Source organism: Gallus gallus, chromosome 1 (assembly GCF_016699485.2).
Source record: "Gallus gallus isolate bGalGal1 chromosome 1, bGalGal1.mat.broiler.GRCg7b, whole genome shotgun sequence".
Classification (NCBI taxonomy): domain Eukaryota; kingdom Metazoa; phylum Chordata; class Aves; order Galliformes; family Phasianidae; genus Gallus; species Gallus gallus.
Genome location: NC_052532.1, coordinates 75,575,118 through 75,593,929, shown reverse-complemented (window position 1 = coordinate 75,593,929; position 18,812 = coordinate 75,575,118). Strand labels below are relative to the sequence as shown.

At 42.2% G+C, this 18,812-nt stretch overlaps 3 protein-coding genes across 23 annotated transcripts in view; 1 reads left to right on the top strand and 2 right to left on the bottom strand.

Annotated features, from left to right (window-relative positions):
- TULP3 (TUB like protein 3) overlaps positions 1 to 2,175 on the bottom strand; it is a 56,629-nt gene extending 54,454 nt beyond the window's left edge. For all 5 annotated transcript variants that reach the window (XR_006933119.1, XR_006933121.1, XR_006933118.1 and 2 more), the window contains exon 1: positions 1,989 to 2,175. Coding sequence is in view for 1 of the 5 variants with exons in the window: in XM_046909720.1 (XP_046765676.1) it covers positions 1,989 to 2,029 (41 nt within the window). In the remaining 4 variants the exon portion in view is untranslated. The remainder of the gene's footprint in view (positions 1 to 1,988) is intronic.
- Positions 1,914 to 17,042, top strand: FOXM1 (forkhead box M1). Of its 16 annotated transcripts, none has more exons than XM_046943131.1 (11): positions 1,914 to 2,213; positions 2,740 to 2,881; positions 8,712 to 9,305; positions 10,406 to 10,554; positions 10,748 to 10,954; positions 11,373 to 11,501; positions 11,653 to 11,736; positions 12,052 to 12,093; positions 13,003 to 13,081; positions 13,546 to 13,727; positions 14,846 to 17,042. In XM_046943131.1, exons 3-11 carry the CDS (start codon positions 8,759 to 8,761, stop codon positions 15,896 to 15,898), a joined length of 2,472 nt encoding a protein of 823 aa, XP_046799087.1. In that variant the 5' UTR covers positions 1,914 to 2,213; positions 2,740 to 2,881; positions 8,712 to 8,758; the 3' UTR covers positions 15,899 to 17,042. The 16 variants fall into 16 exon arrangements, 15 of the variants coding, with proteins under 15 accessions (XP_046799087.1, XP_040517167.1, XP_040517217.1 ...); XM_040661233.2 differs by lacking the exon at positions 1,914 to 2,213 and adding an exon at positions 2,242 to 2,636; XR_005845343.2 differs by lacking the exons at positions 1,914 to 2,213; positions 2,740 to 2,881 and adding an exon at positions 6,859 to 6,927 and having other exon boundaries at positions 14,846 to 16,205; positions 16,808 to 17,042.
- On the bottom strand, positions 2,465 to 6,685 carry RHNO1 (RAD9-HUS1-RAD1 interacting nuclear orphan 1). Of its 2 annotated transcripts, none has more exons than XM_040701004.2 (3): positions 6,580 to 6,681; positions 5,543 to 5,811; positions 2,465 to 3,200 (listed from the first exon to the last, which is right to left on the bottom strand). In XM_040701004.2, the coding sequence occupies exons 2-3, from the start codon at positions 5,708 to 5,710 to the stop codon at positions 2,574 to 2,576; spliced, it is 795 nt and encodes a 264-aa protein (XP_040556938.1). In that variant the 5' UTR covers positions 5,711 to 5,811; positions 6,580 to 6,681; the 3' UTR covers positions 2,465 to 2,573. The 2 variants fall into 2 exon arrangements, with proteins under 2 accessions (XP_040556938.1, NP_001006563.1); NM_001006563.2 differs by having other exon boundaries at positions 2,474 to 3,200; positions 6,568 to 6,685.
- Positions 17,043 to 18,812: the final 1,770 nt, after the last annotated feature.

Genomic DNA, 18,812 nt, shown 5'->3' with positions numbered 1-18,812 from the left:
TTAATGCTCAGACTTGAAAGGGATTGTGCAAACAAAATATTAAGTCAATTCTTTTTTATCTAAAGATAACACTTGCACAATTGTAAACCCTATAGTTTACAAAAGTTCTTGTTAACTTCAAGAACATCACTTGCATTCAAATAAAAATACCGAAAAACTAATAGGAAACTTAGGATTTCGGTCTTGCCTGAATTACAGATTAACAATTATAATCATTAGCAGTTAATTGTGTGTTTTTTCTTAAAAAATTATAGTTTACATGCATATATACATAATAGTCTAGCCCAACACTCCTGACAAGGTATACTGAGGTCTTCCAAATAGAGAATAGTGCAAGGTGTTACACTTGCATCAGGGCAACCCTTGACATTCAGCATGTATAGACTGGGAGAAGAAGTCATTGAAAGCAGCTCTGCTGAGCAGGACTTGGGGGTCCCTGTGGACCAAGAACTGGACACAAGCCAACAGCATGCTCTTGCAGCCCAGAAGGCCAACTGTATCTTGAGCTGTATCAACAGAAGAGTGGCCAGCAGGACAAGGGAGATGACAGTCCCCCTCTACTCTGCTTTTGTGAGGCATCCAGGCCTCAGACCCCCAGCACAAGAAAGGTGCAGAGTTGCTGGAGGATACCCAGAAGAGAGCCATGAAGATTAGCAGAAAGGTGGAGCACCTCTCCTATGAAGAAAGGTTGAGAATCTGGGCTTCTTTAACTTGGAAAAGAGAAGGCTCTGGGGACATCTCATTATGGCTCTCCAGTACTTGAAAGGGGCTTATAAAGAGGAGGGGAAAGCATCAAACAACTTTTCACACGTTCTGATAGCAACAGGACAAGCTTACTAAAAAAGGGAAAATTTAGGTTAGATGCTGGGCAGAAATTCTTTACTCAGAGGATGGCGAGGCATTAGAAAGTGAAGTTGTGGACACCCCATCCCCAGAGACATTCAAGGCCAGGTTGGATTGGACCCTGGGCAACCTGATCTAGCTGTCAGCAACTCCACATGTGGCAGAAGAGTTGGAACTAAACCTTTAAGGTCCCTTCCAACTTAAGCCATTCTATTATATGATTTTGTGATAAGAGCCAAATTCTCTTCTCAATATTTTAAATGCTTAAAATGATTTTAAGGTGAATGAATATGAATGTCTCTACTTTATCCAACATTTTTTAACTTCAGACTCTCCCAAATGGAAAGAGAACGCACAGCACTTATCAAAACAATGAAATAACACTATCAACACTATTTTTATAAAGCACTAAGATATGTCATATCTAAATGAAAGTCAATCAGACTTCAAAATGAACTCTAGCTACTTTAATTACAGCCATTTTAAATGAAAGATAGCACTTGTGGAGAAGTAAGTTAACACAACACCATAGTATTAGGGCCTATTTAGAAATGGCCTAACCCAAAATCTCACCTGCCCATCCATCAAATAAAATACATCACCTATCCCAACATCAGAGGCACAAAATAGTTTTTTTCCTGCATTTTCAAAATGCACTTCACTAATCACATTAATTGTCAAAAACTCTTCTCACTGTATCCTCACACTGAATTTTCAGTAATTTGGGGTTTCAGCTATTCAAACACACAGGCATAATCTCTTTCCAAAATCTCTCTTCCAAACTTAACATGCTTTTCCCATTACATCAGTTAAGTTCCCTCCAGCTGTTTTATTTTTTTTTCTCCACGCAGAGGCCTAAGAGCTTGCTACCGTTTTCACATCCGAAAAGCTTAATTACGATTAGAATCGCAAGGTAACACCAAAAAAAAAAAAAAAAAAAAAAAGTTCACAGTGGTTTCGCTCCCGGAGACGCCGCCTCACCCAAAGCCGCGCCCGTCCGCCAGAAGCTGGCATTGGGCAGGGAAGCGCGGCAGCGCACCGCGCCTATCGCATCAGGCCGACCCCGCCGAGGCGCAGGGTCAGCCTGGGACGGGGCTCGCCGCAAACCGCTTAGCGCCCGCCTTGCCCCGCTAGGCCCCACTCACCTGCCCCCACTGAGCACGCATCGGCTCCTTGCGCCCTCCATCCTCAGCCCCGCCTTTACTATAGGACCTCGGCCGACGCACCCTGCCTCGGCCTCACCGCAGCGGAACTCGTAACTGAAGTCCTACGCCATTGGCCAAAGGCAAAGCACACCGCCCCACAACCGGCCGCTGCGCCCCCTCAACGGGCGAGAATTCGAGCCACACATGCGCAGAAGTGGCAGCCAGGTCAGCGCCGAGCCCCGCCTCCCTCCCCACCCCGCCAGTTGTCCTGGTGGCGGAGGGCGGTAGGCTCTGGATCGCAGGAGGCGTGTGAGTGGGAAGGCTCGTTGCGCTTACCGCCCTCCCCTCACCCCCTGCAAGGAAGCTCAGTCAAACAACAAAACAAAACAAAAACGCACCACTCGCCCCTGAGAATAAGGTGCACCCTTACGCGTTGCGACGACTTCCCAATAGAATTAGCATACCCAAGCACAATGAACGGCTTAAGCTATAGCCCCTCTTTATCCTTGAAGAGAGCATTTTGTATTTAAGCATGTCCTTGTGCATAAAATTACTGTTTTGCCAAATCAAAAGTCATCCTGACTTCTAGAGTTCAAGGTCAGCCTTCACAGTTATGTCAGCGGTACTCAGCTTCCCTCTGTCTCTCAGGTACTTAAGGATATGAGGCCGATGCCTCCAGGTGACCTTTATTCCATACTCACGCTCAGGAGTATCCATAACCAGTGTTGCTGCCATTTGCCCTCTCCCACAGTGGCTGATGCTGGACACCAACTCAGCATGACTACTGATTTGTGACAGAGCACTGCTGCATGTCCAGTTCCCTAAAGAAGGCCACTGTGGCATCCCCATATCTGGTGGACTGAGGACTTCCGGCTCTACAGGCAGAGAAACAGGTAATGATGATGTTTCACTACAGTTCTCAGAACCATTCACCTGGAAGTTGGCTTTTGATCCTATCCCCTTGCACTGTCTGTGAGAATGCTGTGTGTTCTTTCCTGTGTGACTTAGCACATCTGTGGAGTGGACTGCACGTACTTCTGAATTCTCAAAAATTAACGGAGGAAATTTGTAGGCCACAGCTCTTCGACAAGCTCTCTCTGCATGAAGCAAGTCATAGCTGACATCCTGATTTTGAGCCTTGTGAGAACCATGTTGCTTCTTCTGACACGCTCTCAAAACCAATGACTTAGCTGTTTCAAATTGTGGACACACCTGAAGACATAATAAAAAAAAGAAAAAAAATATATTTTTTTTCCAGACAGAGGAACACCAACCTTATTTTCTAATCTCCCACCCATCTCATCTTTCTTCAATGTGTTGATTAAACAGGTAAGCTGGCCTGCAGCAGAGCAAACTAGTTGTTAGCCAGGCTGGTAAGCCTCTGAACTTCAAAGTTATATCACTCTGAGAAGCGAGTGGGGTGCAAATGAACTATCCTTGGGTCACTTAAAAAAAAAAAAAAGCACACAAGATTTAAATCAGAAATTTAAGTTGTCTAACAGGCATTAATGCCTTCAATGCCTGCTGACTTAAAACATTTCAGAGCTGGATCCTATTTCTTAGCATAGCAGAATAAATGAACTACACTACAGCTCAAGTATTCCTGAGCAACTATAGCTACAAATAGGAGTAATACAAAGATAATGTTAATTAGGCCTTCAAAATATCCCCCCCCAAAACATGTTTTCCTTAAGCAGAGTTACTCTACAACACAAAGATTAACAGATGACCACAAAGTCAATTCTACTAAAATCAGCTTTCTGTAGAAGACTGTCAAAGCTCAATAATCTGTATTTCATTGAAAGACTTTGGGCACTTACTCAAGACTTGAAAATCCTTCTTTTACAGTAATCTTTATCTTTTGGGGTCTCAAAAGCCAGCTTCAGTTTCTTGCAATTTGTTTTTACCTAGAGTATCCCAACCTGGATATGGTTATGACAACTACAAATCCCTTTTAGCCTTCTCAAGTTTCTATACAGTCCCTCAGAAACTAAGTGCAAGCTAATTATGGGTAGTGATTGTCTACTGTACATCTGAACTACGTGAACCAAAGCCATTCTTTAGGGAATCATGGCTCTGGTTTCCTAATAATTGTATCCTGGCAGAAACTTAGAATAACACAAGCGAACAATTGACTTGGACTTCCTTGCTTCAGAGAACACACCACATAGGCTTTACCAGGAGCCTAGCTGTCAAGTGAGTCTGAAAGAGTAGAAACTCAGTTGCCACTGAAACAAGTGATATCTATCTGTAGAGGACGGTTCAGGGAGTTATAAATCTATCAATATTTTCTAATGTCTAATAGCTTCAGTGCTGTTGACTTCAAAGAAATCACTGTTTATTTAGAACAAAAGACAGTGTGGTAATTTTAAGCTCTTCTAAACAAAAACCATACTTCTTCACAGCAATTATTTCATGCAGTGTTTCAGAACCCATAGTGCTAACTTACCTATATAAAACTTACAGGGTAAAATAATAAAATCATAGAATTATTTGAGTTGGAAGGGATACTTAAAGGTCATCAGGTCCAAGTCTCCTGCAGTGAACAAGGGCATGTAATGCTACATCAGGTTGCTCAGAGCCCTAAACAGCCTGGCCTTGAATGTCTTCAGGGACAAGATATTCACTACCTCTGCATAACCTGTTCCAGTGCTTCACAACCCTTATTCCTTATATACAGTCTAAATCTCCTCTCTTTTAGTTTGAAGTCATTTCACCTTGTCCCATCACAACAGATGCTGCTAAAGCTGTCCCCTTTTATCTTAAGGGCTACAGAAATATTTCATGTAGGTTTGAAACCACACTTCTTGAGTCTACTTAAACAACAGAAACTCAAGCAACAGACAGAGCTCCCCTAGATTATAACTATTACTATGTAGGAATAGCCTGCCTTTGCAGCTCCTGTTTTCTTTATTAAAAAAAAAAAAACACAAATGCAAACATAAAGTTTTATATTACAAGATATAAAATATGGACTCTTTTAGGACACTGCAACCAGTCCCTGGGATATTCTTCAGACTATAAAAGGGAAAGATGAGAGAGAAACTATTCAAGTATGAATGAAGTATTCAAGTATTCAAAACATACAGAATGGAAAAGATGGCAATTTAAAATATGTAGTTCTGAAGCAAAGGCCTCTATTCCCTAAATTTAGTAGTGTCATATTTAAACAAAACATGTTTTTAAACAGGTAACTTTTAGATTTCAGCAATTTTGAGCAGCAAAAGATTTCCTCGAAAGAAAGTTTATTATGTGCAGGATCTTCAACTGCCATAGAAAGCAAGCTTCTTCCTCACCAGAATTAGTTTTTTCAAAAGACAAATAGAAACTGCAGTCTGTACATGCTATAGTTCTATGCCTTCAAATACCCAGGATTTTATTTTTTATATTTGAATGTGAAGAAACTCATATGCACTTATTTATGCTTTAGGCATCTATAATGAATTCAAGTCCATGCTGTTGATTTTCATTGTCAGGACACAAAACGTTCTGTTGAGATGTGGGAAAAAAACCTGTTTTTGCAAGACACAGAGAAACTGATAACATATACCAACCCAGGCAGCAGAGGTGTTCTGGTCTACAGGTTTTGTAGAAACACAGATTGGATTTTCAGCCACGTACAGTGGAGTTTCAGCACAATGGATGGGTCCTTCCCATGGCCTCTCAAGGAATACCAGCTCTGCCTTTCTAGTCTTCCGGGTACACTTCTTTTTGGGAGGCATCAGACAGTATGGTAAAACCAACTTGAAACCTCATGATGCTTGCTAGAACCAATTGGAGGAGGAGGAAAGCACTCTGAGAAGATGCTCAAGCACCCTCAAATCTGTAGAAGATAGATAAATGGAAATGGACTTGAACAATTACTTAGAAACCTCAGTAAAATTTTTGAGCAAAACACTAATACAATAACATTGCATACACATCTTCATATAGACTGTTACCTACCAGTAGTTTTTACATCTTTTATCAAATTCCAAGTAGATTTAGCATGTACATAGTAGAATGGGTAATTAAGTGCTCCAAAGCTTCACGAAAGCATAGCCAAATATGTTGTGGTAAACAGCCATACAAACAAAGCAAGAATGTCTAAGCTACAAAAGGAGTTCTAAAGTAGTATTTTGAACAAGGTATGATGTTGTAGAAGAGATTATTTCTTTGTGAAAATGCATATTTTAAATACACAAACTAGAAAAAAAATCTCATAGAATTTTTTCATAAAAATATTTTAGAAGTAATTTTAAAGTCATCCATATTTGATAAGACCTGAGTAAAATACAAATATATAGAACGAACTATATTCAAAACATAAGTTTGTTTTCCTATTTAGAAGCAGGTTGACATAGGTGCACAATTTTAAAGAAAATATTTTGCAAGAAGTACAGTTTCTTATTAAAGATATAAAACTACATAACATTTTAACTGCTTACTACACATTATCAAAACAACTAAACAGCTCCCTTAGCAGATCCCGTAAGGTTTTTAGATACAGCCATTCATGAACCACTGAGGCCCAGATGCTCTTTTTTGGAGATCTCTGGGAAGGCAGCTGAAGCCTCTCTTTTGTCCCAGTAGCACGCACCAAGAGCCAAACCTGGCAGTAGGATTGGAGTCTCACAGGCTCGGATCGGACCGGATAACTTCTCTCAAAGCAGATGACCCACCACCATCAAACCTAATAACAACCTCCTCTACCAACTCGAGCAAACCAGACTCTTTACTGGTAGCCAGGCAAAACCCTATCCCACTTACCAACCACCCATTGGTTCACCTGGCGTCGCCCCGCCTATCGCTGCGTTTCACTGGTCCGGGCCGGCACGTGACACCAAGGAACCGCCGGGCGCCAAATTCAAACAGGGAAACAATCGCTATTGGGAGGAGTGGACCGGAAGTGTTGAAGCTAACTCTTCCTTGTGCGTCTCCTGCTCGGCTGGGGAGGGGGGTGAGTTGTGATTAAGGTTCAGCGTTTGTTCTCCGTCGCACTGCGGTCTCCCGTTGCTTGGGCTTTCCCCGTGAGGAGCTGGGTGGCCCAGTGAGGTTTGCTCTGGGTGCGCGGAGAGAAATGCCTAGATGGAGGGACCCTGAGAGAGCGGGCGGGATTTACTGACGAGGGCGTCGGGGTTGGCAGCAGCCGGTAGTCCGGGAGGTGAGGGTTGGGGTTTAGAGTCGGAGACGTAGGCTTGATGAGGTACTAGCTTAGCTCTTCTGTATACCATTTTTTTGCTTCGTTCTCATAGCTCAATAGAGTTGTGCGCACCTTGTGTTGCTCCCTGCTGCTGAAAACAGCTTTTGGCCTGTTTAGGAAATTATTTGTTCCTCTAGGGAATGCAGTTTCCTGGAGGCTGGCTGATAGTTATACCTCTGTTGTTTTAAGGAGACCTTTCTGTAAGTGAGTGGAGCACCTTGTAAAAGGCACTATGTGTCCCTGAATGCTACAGTCTGCATGCATGTATGTTTCTGTTTCTGGCCTTCAGCTTCTGTGCAGCCTCTGGCCTCAGTGCTTCCTGCTCATGGAGCAGTTCATCTGATGGTTATTTTCCCTTTTGTGTCTTTCCAGGTGATTCTTACTGTGAGCTTTATTTTTGTAAAGCTGTCAAATCTACTAATGCAAAATGCCTTTTTAGTTGTTTTTGTTCTGCCCATCTTCCCTAATGATAAACAATATGTGTAACTTTTTTTACAAAAGCCTGCTGAAGCAGGTTCTCTACAGTGGCTCAGGCAGGGAAGCATCCAGGTGGGTTTTGAATATCTCCAGAGAAGGAGACTCCACAGCCTCTCTGAGCAGCCTGTTCTGATGTGCCATCATTCTCACAGTAAAGAAATTTTTCCTTGTGTTAGCCTGGAACTTCCTATGTTCTAGTTTCTGCCTGTTGCCCCTTGTTCTATTGCTGATAAGAGTTTGCTCCCACTGACTTGACTCCTATACTTCAGATATTTATAAACAGTGGACTAGAATGAGGAAACTGTATTTCTCTAGGTCTGAGAAATTAGAGCTAGTAGATAAATATGGAGCTAAGGAATAATAGTGAAGAAAAGCAAAATGTTATCACAGATTTATGGAATTGTATGGGTTAGAAGCAACTTCTGTAGATCAAGTCCATCCTTCCTGCTAAAGCAGGTTCCTCATACAGGTAGACATGCTGACGGGTCTTGAATATCTCCAGAAAAGGAGACTCCACAACATCTCTGGGAAGCCTATTCCAGTGCTGCATCACTCTGACAGTAAACAAGTTCTTTCTTCTGTTAGTATAGAACTTCCTGTTGTTCCAGTTTCTGCCCATTGCCCCTTCTTCTATTGTTGCTTTCCACTGAAGAGTCTGCACCCATCAACTTCACTCCTGCACTTTAGATATTTATAAATTCATGAGATCCCCTCTCAGCCTTCTCTTCTTTAGACTGAAGAGTCCTAGGTTTCTCTCAGCCTTTAGATATACGGGCTTTCCTTGTTATTAGATACATCATGACTCTCAACTTCTGATGCAAATATTTACTCTGCAAATATCTCTCAAATCCTGCTTCCACAAGCTGTTGATAAAAGAGGTAAAGTGTATTTTACTATAGCCTAGTCAATCTTGCTATAAACTTTCATTTTTGCTTTTCTTTCTCTGTTTTCTAGCAGCATGGCAATTGCTGAGAGCATGTGCACTGTGAAAGACCTGTGGTTTGTTGACCTCTTTTATCTATTCCTACTGTCTGTGCTCTTATGTTGTATCTTTTGTTTTGCAGGAGTTGTTCCTCTCATTTTCAATGGAGAGTGACTGTACAAATAAATAATGAGGACCAGCCCTCGTAGGCCTTTAATTCTCAAAAGAAGGAAACTGACCCTTCTACAGAAGGAGGTATCCAGTACTTCAGGAAGAGATGAAAACAGTGGTCATGATGAAAAGACACCCAAGCAGGAGCACAGCCAGAACGACCAAAATGACAGCCAATGCAGAGACAAAATAGACTGTGGACTACAGATATTCTCAGCGGGAATAAAGATAATGAACCATCCTACCATGCCCAACACACAAGTGGTGGCCATCCCTACAAATGCGGATATCCAGAGCATCATAGAGGCCCTGACAGCAAAAGGAAAAGAATGTGGCAACAATGGGCCCAATAAGTTCATTCTCATTAGTAGCGGGGGAACTTCTCATTCAGCAGGTTTGGTACTATCACAGCACCTTCCCTCAATGGAGGAACCTAGCACAGTGGCTAGGACTGCAAATAGTCAAGTAAGAGAGAAGAATGTTTCACAGACACCTGATCTTGCAGGAGGATCAATGGTCTGGCATTCAGGAATTGATTCTGCATTTGCACAGAAACGGGAGAACAGTATGTAACCCTTACCCTTTTCTTGTTCTGAGAGATAAAGGGTTGCAAATTGGGACAATGAGGGTAGTACTTGGATCTCAGTATGCAGCAGTGAAAGTTATTCAATTAATTACAAAGTAGCTGTGCATATGTAATGGCATCTGAGGGATCTTGGTGGATATACTTTTGAAAAAAGCAGTCCTGGCATTTGAAAAAAGCGAAGTTTCTGTACTGGATAAAAAGAAGTGGGGTTAGTTGAAGGGAGTTCTAGTGTAGAGGAACAAAACATGAGGCAAAGGAATCATGAATGGAGTGAGTATCAGCATGAAGTACCTTAGGCAGTGACAAAAGGGGGCCTAGGCTTTGGAAAGAGAAATGAATCAGACTCTTCAATAACCAAGTAGCAACTGTTTCCTTCTTGGTTGTCTCTTGAAGCTGATGGGCAAATGTTAGAAGTAGGACTGATTTTACTCTGACTTGCTTCTCAGATCAAATTTGTATTTGGAATTTAAAACAGCTATGTAGATTTGGTCTGTAGCAAATCTTATCCCACAGGTTTTTGCTGTCTGAGAGGAACACACAGGCAGCTCCAGTAGCTGTATTACTAAAAACAACCCCACCATAAATATTAAAACCTTAGTTTTCTACTGTTGCTGTTCAGAAACCATGGACACTTTTATTGCTACGTGGGTTGTGTGCTAGGTCTTTCTTGGTCTTTCTTGGTCTTTCTTTTGGAGTTTATGCCACTTTCCTTGACTTTTGTTTGCTTAATTAATCCTTTAACTAAAAACGCTTGAATTCTCAAAGTGCTGGAGTCAACACTGTCCTGTTTTGGTTGAGAACAATCGTTTGGTTTGAATGTTCTGATATGTTTGCTTGTTTTAGTTTTTGTTTTGTTTAATGTTACAGCTTTTTTCAGGAATTGGGTAGATACATGTGCAATCAGGAATTCAAGGTATATATACACAAGAAGCCTTAGCTTTGCAATACCATCTTGTTCCTATCCTGATACAGGGGTACCGTTTCTAAAAGTATGTGTTATTTGTTTCCTTTTGGCACTTGAGATGAAGGAAGAGTGTTACTTGTAAATAAGAAGAGCTTTGGGCTTGTTTTCCCAACAGGCAGTGGCGAGGCAATGAGCTCTGTGCTGGATAATAGTCTCACTAACATCCAGTGGCTGGGGAAGATGAGAACTGATGGACTAACTCCCTGTTCTGTGAAGCAAGGCATGGAGAAAGAGAACCAGATACCTCTGCGGGAAAGAATGAAGGTAAGTAGGAGAGGACAACAGTGTACACTAAAACCTTTGAGGATGCAATCCATCTGGATTAGAAGACTTACAAGAACTAGATGTGACAATCCCTGAATAATCTGAGAACTCCCTTTACTGATTTAAATAGTATATGGAATATCCAGCCCTTGACATATTCAAGCACTCATATATTGTTTTTTCTGTCTCTCAGACTGAAGAAGATTCTGCTGCTGTTTCCATACCCTCTTCTTCCTCATGGCAGGATTCAGTATCAGAACGACCTCCATACTCCTACATGGCCATGATCCAGTTTGCCATCAACAGCACTGAGAGGAAGCGTATGACTCTGAAAGACATCTATACCTGGATTGAGGATCATTTCCCATATTTTAAGCATGTGGCTAAGCCAGGTTGGAAGGTAATAAGCAGGCCCTGAAGTTCCATTGGGCCACAGGGTGATACTATTGTAAGCCTTTCAGTCGAAAATGAAAAGTTTTTTTTCCCAGCCTGCAGAGCAAGTTTGAAATTAATTTGAAACCCCACCTCAAATATCCTCTCCTTTCAATTATTGCATATGTTATTTTTTTTATCCTTTTTTTCATTCCACTTAAGCAAAATGGTGGGGTGTTTGATCACTGAAGTAGGAATGAGGATCTTGGGAGTAAAGAGAATAACAGACTTAATGGTAGATTTGGCTGGGTTTGCAGTGAATAGGAAGGTTCACTTTGGGCTTTGGAATGGAATCTCTCTGTCAGGACAGTCACATTTGAGATAGGCCTTACTGTGCTGATAACAAAAATGCCATTTTTTCAACTTCCTCATTCCTTTCTCCACAGAACTCTATTCGGCATAACCTGTCCCTCCATGATATGTTTGTCCGTGAGACGTCTGCTAATGGTAAAATCTCATTCTGGACTATTCACCCTGATGCCAACCGTTGCCTAACTTTGGACCAAGTGTTTAAGGTGAATGCTTCATGCAAAGAAAATGGGACAGCCTATCTAGTCCCTAAATGCCACACTAAACAGATGCACTTTAATTTGAAAGGAAAGTTAATCTTCTTTGGCATCAGCCTCTATGTAGAAGCTAAATTCAGTTGCTTCTTCTGAAAAATAGATGATCTCTGTATTTGGAGGAAAAAAGAAAAGGGTGCTGTGGCTTTTGCTGCTGGAGCTTCTTTGGGATGCATTCATTCTTCAGGTATCATGCCAAATGTTCAACCTGTTTCCATAGGACTGCTGCAAACTTGTAAAGAGAAGCTTTCCACTGAATTAGACCAGCATTTCCTCTGTTGTTTGACTAGACACTCACAGGATGGAATTGTTCTATCCCAGTTGGAAATCTAGGAAATTTTTCAGATTTTTTCAAGATGTATTTAGTCTCTTCTATGTTTTATGCACTGGGAGGGTAGATTCATTCTCTGGCTTGCTCAAATTGTGCAAGATTAATTTGTCCCTTTTTATTGTTGGTAACTTCCTCTTATTTTTCTCCTTCTCACTGCCTTGCTGCCACTAGCCGCTGGACTTTGGGTCAACATCGTCTGAGCACTCTGAATCAGTAAGACTATGACCTGGGCCTCGGGCTTCCCATCTCCTCTTGCTAGTCATTAAAGGAAAGCATAAGAGATTTGGGGAGGGGGACAGAATCACTGCTGCACATGATCTTACAGCTCTGCACACTCCTTTTTGAGGAAAGGAGTCAAGCTAATTAACTTCAAGTGATATGCTCTTTCTGCAGCTGGCAAGAGCTGTACAGTTTTGAGCAACTAGAAGTCTACTGCTAAAATAGACTGCAGTAGACACTGAGCTTTCTGAGACTTCAGAGAGAGCTGAAACAGAGGGTTCAGGTACAATCTTCATCTCTGTGGAAGCAGTCCCAACCTGTTCTGAGTTTAAGAATCAGGGTGAATGGGATCTCTGTGCTCATTTTTAACTTCTGGAAACCAGCTGCACTGTGACTCTTAGAAGGATAAATCTGTTTGCTGTCTCTTGAACTCAGCAGTTTTAATGATGGATTTTCAATGAATTAATCAGACGCTATTTGTCACCACTACAGCCCTGGGCCTCTTTCCTTCTGCTTAGACCATGGCTCCTCCAGTGCCTCTGCTTGATTTTCAGGTCTATGGTTTGTATAGAGATAAAATACACAAATAAATGTATGAAAATCACATTTCCGCACTGAGGACACCCAAACAAGGTCAGCTCTACAGCAGAGTTTGTGTTTGGAACAGCTCTGTTGTACTATTTCTGTTTCTGTATGAATTTTGAGTAGCTAGCCTTGAGATGGCATGGCTGTAAAACAGCAAGTATCACAGAGATATCACTCAGCAGTCCTGCTGGCTCTAACAGCTGCTTTTTCTGTATTAGCTCAGTACAGGCTTCTGTTTTGCAGTTCTGAACAAGACTGCAGAACAAAGATGAATTCTTCTATTCTTCTCTCTCCTTTCTTATTTCATAATGTTTACAGCAACAGAAGCAACATGTCCCAGATCCCCAGAAGAACATGGGAAGCAAAAGTAGCAGCAAAACTGAACCCCAGAATGCACGTGAGTGTCTACTTCAGGCTAGACTAAAAAGAACTGTTCCCATAAATTTCAGGTGCTTTCATAGATTTCCATAGGAATAAAAATGGTAATTGTTATCCAGACTTGCCTCCTTAAAGGTTTCCTACAGCTACTCCCATCCCTCAGCTGTGGAGCTGAAAGTAGTGCTGCTGTCTCTGAGAGAGGGTGTGATAGAAAGATGGAGGGAACTGGGTGCTCAAACTGAGTGACAACAGAGCTTGCCTCAGTTTGAGGTCTAGGATCTGTATGGAAGGCTATATTTTGCTCTTCATCAGGGCTTCTGGCTTGGGATTTGTATCCTCAAAACTAGCAAGGAAGGTAAATGAAAGTAATTGATCAAATGGTTATCTGGGAGTATTTAGAAGCACTTCCTGTGTGGTGTCTAGTTCTCCATATGTGGTGAAAGAAGGGTAGGAGGCTAGCGAATCTATTATTTTCCCTTCCAGGACGAAAGATGAAGCCTTTGCTTCCTCGCATCAACTCCTACCTTGTTCCGATCCAGTTTCCAATGAGTCAGCCTCTTGTCCTGCAGCCTCCTTTGAAGGTTCCTCTCTCTGTGGCACAGGGAACATCCCACAACAGCTCAGAGACCTTCCAGAGCAATAAACGTGTGCGCATTGCTCCAAAGGTTGTTTGTTGTTTTCTTTGTTTTTGTTTTTTCCCTCCCTTGTAGGGAACTGGTGGAATGGGTGTTTGTGTTTTGTATGGTTTGTTTTCCCTATAGCTATTTTCTTCCATGGACTGTGTTTTTCACATGGTTCCTTTATGCATCTTTACTGGGTCCTCCAAGCCTGTAAGCTCCTGGCTAGGTGACAATTCTTGCTTCTCCTTTTCTGTCTCTAGTGCGACTATTCCTGCTAGTTGATTTGCTGTGTGTATGTTACCTTAATTCGCTAGAGGAGTGCGTGCTCTGTATTGAAAAGTCAAGACCATGTCTCTTTCCTGCTCAGATGAGAAGAAATAGGACTAGGGGAAATGGCTTTCTTCTGCCCCTGAAACACTCAGATATTTTTTTTAATAAAGAGGAAGCCGTATTATAGGGCGTTGCTTCTGAAAGATCATTTATTTGCAAGTATAACATCTTCCCAGAGGTTTCTAATAAAGGCTTTTTGTTACTTCTGCAGAGTTCCTAGGTGTTCTGAGCTGAAGAAAAAACATTATCGAACAGATCTTTCTTTTTGTGTCTCAATGACTGCCTCAGACACTTAGGCATTGTTAGGCTTTGTTTTGTTCCATTCTTTCTAACATTGATCCTGTTTTCCTTTGTTCGTCTGGTAATTTATATTCTCTCCTGCTATTATTACTTTTACCCTGTGCATTTTTCTTTTGATAATATTTTTATTCATTTATTTTTCCTTGGTTACTATGAAATATGACCTCATTCTTTTTGTTATTGCATATGTAAATAGTGTAAGGAGGCTCAAACACAGAAATGTTCAGCTGCCTATCCTAGAAGTTGCTCATAGCAGATGTACTCTGAAAGGTGTAAATTCCAGCCGATTAGCTAAAATTCTTCCCGTTATGATCTGTAGACTTGTCAGTGTCAATTTCAAAGGCAGATCAATGTCTAGCTGTTGTTATTGCTACCTCTTTATGAAGATCCTCCTATTACTTGTCCTGCTGTCCTTAGCTGCTAGTCCTTCTTTTCTGTCTTCCACTGTCATTTGCATTTTGAGTGGTTAAGATTCTTCTTTACTGACTGCATGTCACTTCCTGTTGTGTTTTTTTTTGTTTTCTTTTTTGTAGATGTCGTTCTCTATTGAAGAGTCATCCTCTTTACCCATGGCTACAGTCAAAGAAGAGAGCCAATGTGATGAAGGATTTTTTTCCCCAACACATTCTCTGAAGGAGAACAACTGTCAGCCTGGTGATGAACCATGTTCTTTCCCTGAGACACTCTGTATTAAGGAAGAGGAAGGCTTACAGCTGGGAGACTGGCTGTCCCCTTTTGCTTCAACCGTAACTGTAAAGGAAGAGCCAGACTCATTTGTCCCAGTCTCAGCCGTGATGGAGAAGAAATGTTTCACCATACTGAAGTCACCATCTAAGGGTGTTTCTGACGCATTAGTTATAAAGAGGTGTGAGAGGCGGGAAATGAGCAGATCCAGAAGGAAACAACACCTAGCACTGCCTTGCTCAGAAGAGCCTGTCCTTATCTTCCCAGAGAGCAATGAATTTGATCCTTTCCAGTTAGGGGCAGACCTCCCCTTACTGCAGGAAAACCAGCCTCTAGAGAATGCATCACAGCTGAGATGCCTGCAGGAGGAAAGGGGGCCTTTTAAAACACCAGTCAAAGAGATGTTCAGCAAATTGCCAGTTTCTTCCACTCCCTGCAAAGTCCCAGCAACTACTACTCCCCCACTAGGGGGCCTTGATCCCTGGAAGTCTGCACTGTCAGCCAAGAGAGGTAATGAGCTGGATTTCAGTCCAGTGAGAACCCTTCCGCTGCCGTTCACACCCTGCCAGGAGAACCAGGACTTGCTGGGTTTTAACAGCACACCCCTTAAAAGTCCTCTCCCTGAGTCTTCTTGGGAACTGCTCAATACAGAATCCAACGACACAGTACACAGCCCCCTCACAAGCTCTCCATCTTTTAGTCACAAATCTACGAAGCAGTTGTCCCTTGAACTGCCAGCCTCTGGTTTTACTGAAAACCGATCACTCGTGGAGGGCCTGATTTTGGACACCATGAATGACAGTTTGAGCAAAATCCTTTTAGATATCAGCTTTCCTGGTCTTGAGGATGAAAACTTAGGAACAGACATTAGTTGGTCTCAGCTTATACCTGAACTGAAGTAAACTGCCCAGAAGACTGAATTTGGTTTATTTGGACTTGACAGAAAGCACTCTCCTCTTCTGAGATCTGTTCACGTAGTCAAAAGCAGACAGTCTTTTTAGACAATTCCTTCATTCGTGGAAATATTGACTCCTGCTAAGCTGGGAGACGGGCCTGTTGGCTGCTATGAGCTGCCTTTTTGAGCTGCAGTGGACTATTTGTGTGGATCAAGATAGAACCTCTCTAATCTGGTGCTAGAGTGGAGAGTCCCTGGAGAGGGGTTATCAGGAAAGCATCTAGATAGGCCCTGAACAGCCCTGGCTAATCAAGGTATTAGAGGAAACGGGTACACTCCTCAATTATGCCCCCCAATAGCAAGGGCTCTGAGCATTTCCTCCTTCTCTGTCCTTACTTTCTTTTACTTTGTTCTGATCTTATTTAGCATCTTCTGTGTAGGTTTAATGGATTTAAGCCCCGTACATTCCTTAAATTACTAGCTCTTTATTATAACGGTAACTTTATTCTTGTAGAGTTATTAGGGAAATATTTGAGTTGGTAAAGGATTTAGCTTAGTGTTGTCCATATGTTCCGCCTGCCCTGTATTCCTCTAGATGAGAGCCCCAAATGCCATTTTCTTTTAGTCCAAAAACACACTGGCCTTGAAAGTTGCCAAGGCAGAAATCTGAAAAATCGTCTATGTGTGACTGAGTGACTACTCAAGCTAAACAGAAAAAAAATTGTTAACTGGATTGCAGCATAAAATCTTGGTTCATTTTTCCTTCTCAGCTCTTCTTCCCTTCCCAGGCTGGAATGGAGAAGAGCTGTAACTCTTGGTTCCACAGTCCTATTAATATGTATGTATAGGACTTGGTAGAGTCACAGTTGCAGTAAGATGGATTTCTACAGAATGGTTAAAGCAGCTTTCTTTTCAGACATCAGCTGAAAATGTGAAACAGAACCTGTAAAGTGAATACTGGTATTTTCACTGACAAGTGACCTCTGGGAACAAAAGGTATGTTTCTCCCATTGCAATAGAGCTACTCTTCCCAGTTCTTTAGAACTCACCTCAAAGGAGGAAGTGGCTGTGAAAAGACCTAATCATTCTGCTTCCAGACAAGTGATGACTCATGCATCTACATACTCAATAAATTTTTTTGCGGGAGCGCAGTTGAGTATCATCTTTACTGCAGCCACTTTTAGCGATGTGCTTTGGCTGGACCACAGCATGAACAAATGCTTTTTTGCTTGCCTTGACGTGGGCTTTAGCCTTGGATCTTAGTTCTGGGAAAAGAGGCAGGTTGCTGTGGGAGGGGAGAGTATCAGTGGGAAGATGATGTGTTTAGTACAAATCTGCATTTCTAAGAACCGCTCCATACATCGGTGCTGCTTTGCAAGAAAGGGCTGTTCATACGGTAGTTTCAGTAGCAGGCTAACCAACCACAGCCACGATCTGGGCAAACTTCAATTCATGTATCAGTATTTACAAGACATCAGTAGAAACACCTTACCTCAGAAGTTTCCCCAGATCTTAGTGATCTTTCTTGGTGCTGTGCCAAGGACAGTCCCTGAAAGTCTCTTACTGCCTGATGTCAGTAAGTTATCATGAAATTTTCTTTTACCTCAGGCAACATAATTTCTTGGAATCTCTTTGTCCTACCTGAAGCACTGAGGGGAGGATTGAAATTCCTTTAAGCAGTCATAGAGCGTGAAAAGGTATAAGAAATGAAAAAGGAATAGAGAGGCCAAGCACGTCCTTCAGGCTTTTCACCCACTGCTGTATCACAAGAAGCTCCACTAGAGATGCTGAGGGAAAGTGCACTAAGTTGAATCCTCTGTTTTGGAATTCAGGATATGCCTAATGCATGTCTGATCTCTGGTCTGTCTTACACAGTGATTTGGTACAAAACATGCAGCAAATCCACTTCTGATGGGTAGAGAACTACAGACTCTGATGTTGTGGGCCCACATAATAAAATGGGAGGCATTACTTTTGGAGCAGCCCGTGTGTGTGTCAAAGAAATGATGGACAGTGCAGTTGCTCACCACCTGCTGACTGATGCCTAGCCAGTCACCTGAGCAATGGCAGGTGCCTATCACAGCTGAAACCAGGACAATATCCACTCTTATTCCATACCATTTACATCGTGCTCTCAGGTCCCATGCTTGCCAACATACCCTGGTTAATCACCACCACCTTTGCTTGGCTCCATGAAAATTCATCAAAATCTTCCATCAAAATCTGTGTAACTTAGTGAAGTAATATTGAAACAGCAACCACAGTAGTGTTGACATACAATATTCTATAGCAATTAACATATGAGCGCGTCTCCAAAAGTAATGCCTCCTATTTTATTATGTTGGCCCATGATGTCTGAGGCAGATGGTGGTGGTATGGCAGTAGAGGTTGAACCTTCCCACTAATATTCCATTACATTTTGTTGCTGTGTGACGGATGGAAGCTTAGGGGCAGTCTGGCAAAATGGCGTCAGACGTGCACGTGCGCATGAAGCAAAGATGTGGAACTGAACTCGTCCGTGCAGAAGAAATTGCAGCCACTGACATTCATCGACGCTTCCTGAACGTTTATAAGTAACAAATAGTGGATGTTAGTGCAGTGAAGCGGTGGGTGGTGTGTTTCAGCGGTGACAGCAACAGTGGGTCACCTCTGCTGGTGCAGATATTTACAAGTGCGGCACTCTCATTCATGGCTGGCAAAGGTGCATAGCTAATGGCAGTGACTGTTGAAAAATACCGTTTTGTAGCTCTATCACATATTGGGCTCTTCGTATCTGTTGTAGTTTCCATGGAAACAAAGAGGAGGCATTACTTTTGAAGCAAGGAACATACAATTCATATCACTGGTTGTTCTCCCCCAGAATCAAATCCCCCTGAAGTACACATCAGAATTCCCCATCCTGCCATATTACCCACAACATC

What these genes read in the sequence shown, in the direction of transcription:
- RHNO1 (NM_001006563.2), bottom strand. Translation starts at nt 5,710, where the DNA reads ATGCCTCCCAAAAAGAAGTGTACCCGGAAGACTAGAAAGGCAGAGCTG. An exon ending in AGAACACCTCTGCTGCCTGG is followed by an intron (nt 3,201 to 5,542) that starts GTTGGTATATGT and finishes TTATGTCTTCAG; the next exon opens with GTGTGTCCACAATTTGAAAC.
- FOXM1 (XM_046943131.1), top strand. Translation starts at nt 8,759, where the DNA reads ATGAGGACCAGCCCTCGTAGGCCTTTAATTCTCAAAAGAAGGAAACTG. An exon ending in TGGCTAAGCCAGGTTGGAAG is followed by an intron (nt 10,955 to 11,372) that starts GTAATAAGCAGG and finishes CTTTCTCCACAG; the next exon opens with AACTCTATTCGGCATAACCT. An exon ending in AACTGAACCCCAGAATGCAC is followed by an intron (nt 13,082 to 13,545) that starts GTGAGTGTCTAC and finishes TTTCCCTTCCAG; the next exon opens with GACGAAAGATGAAGCCTTTG.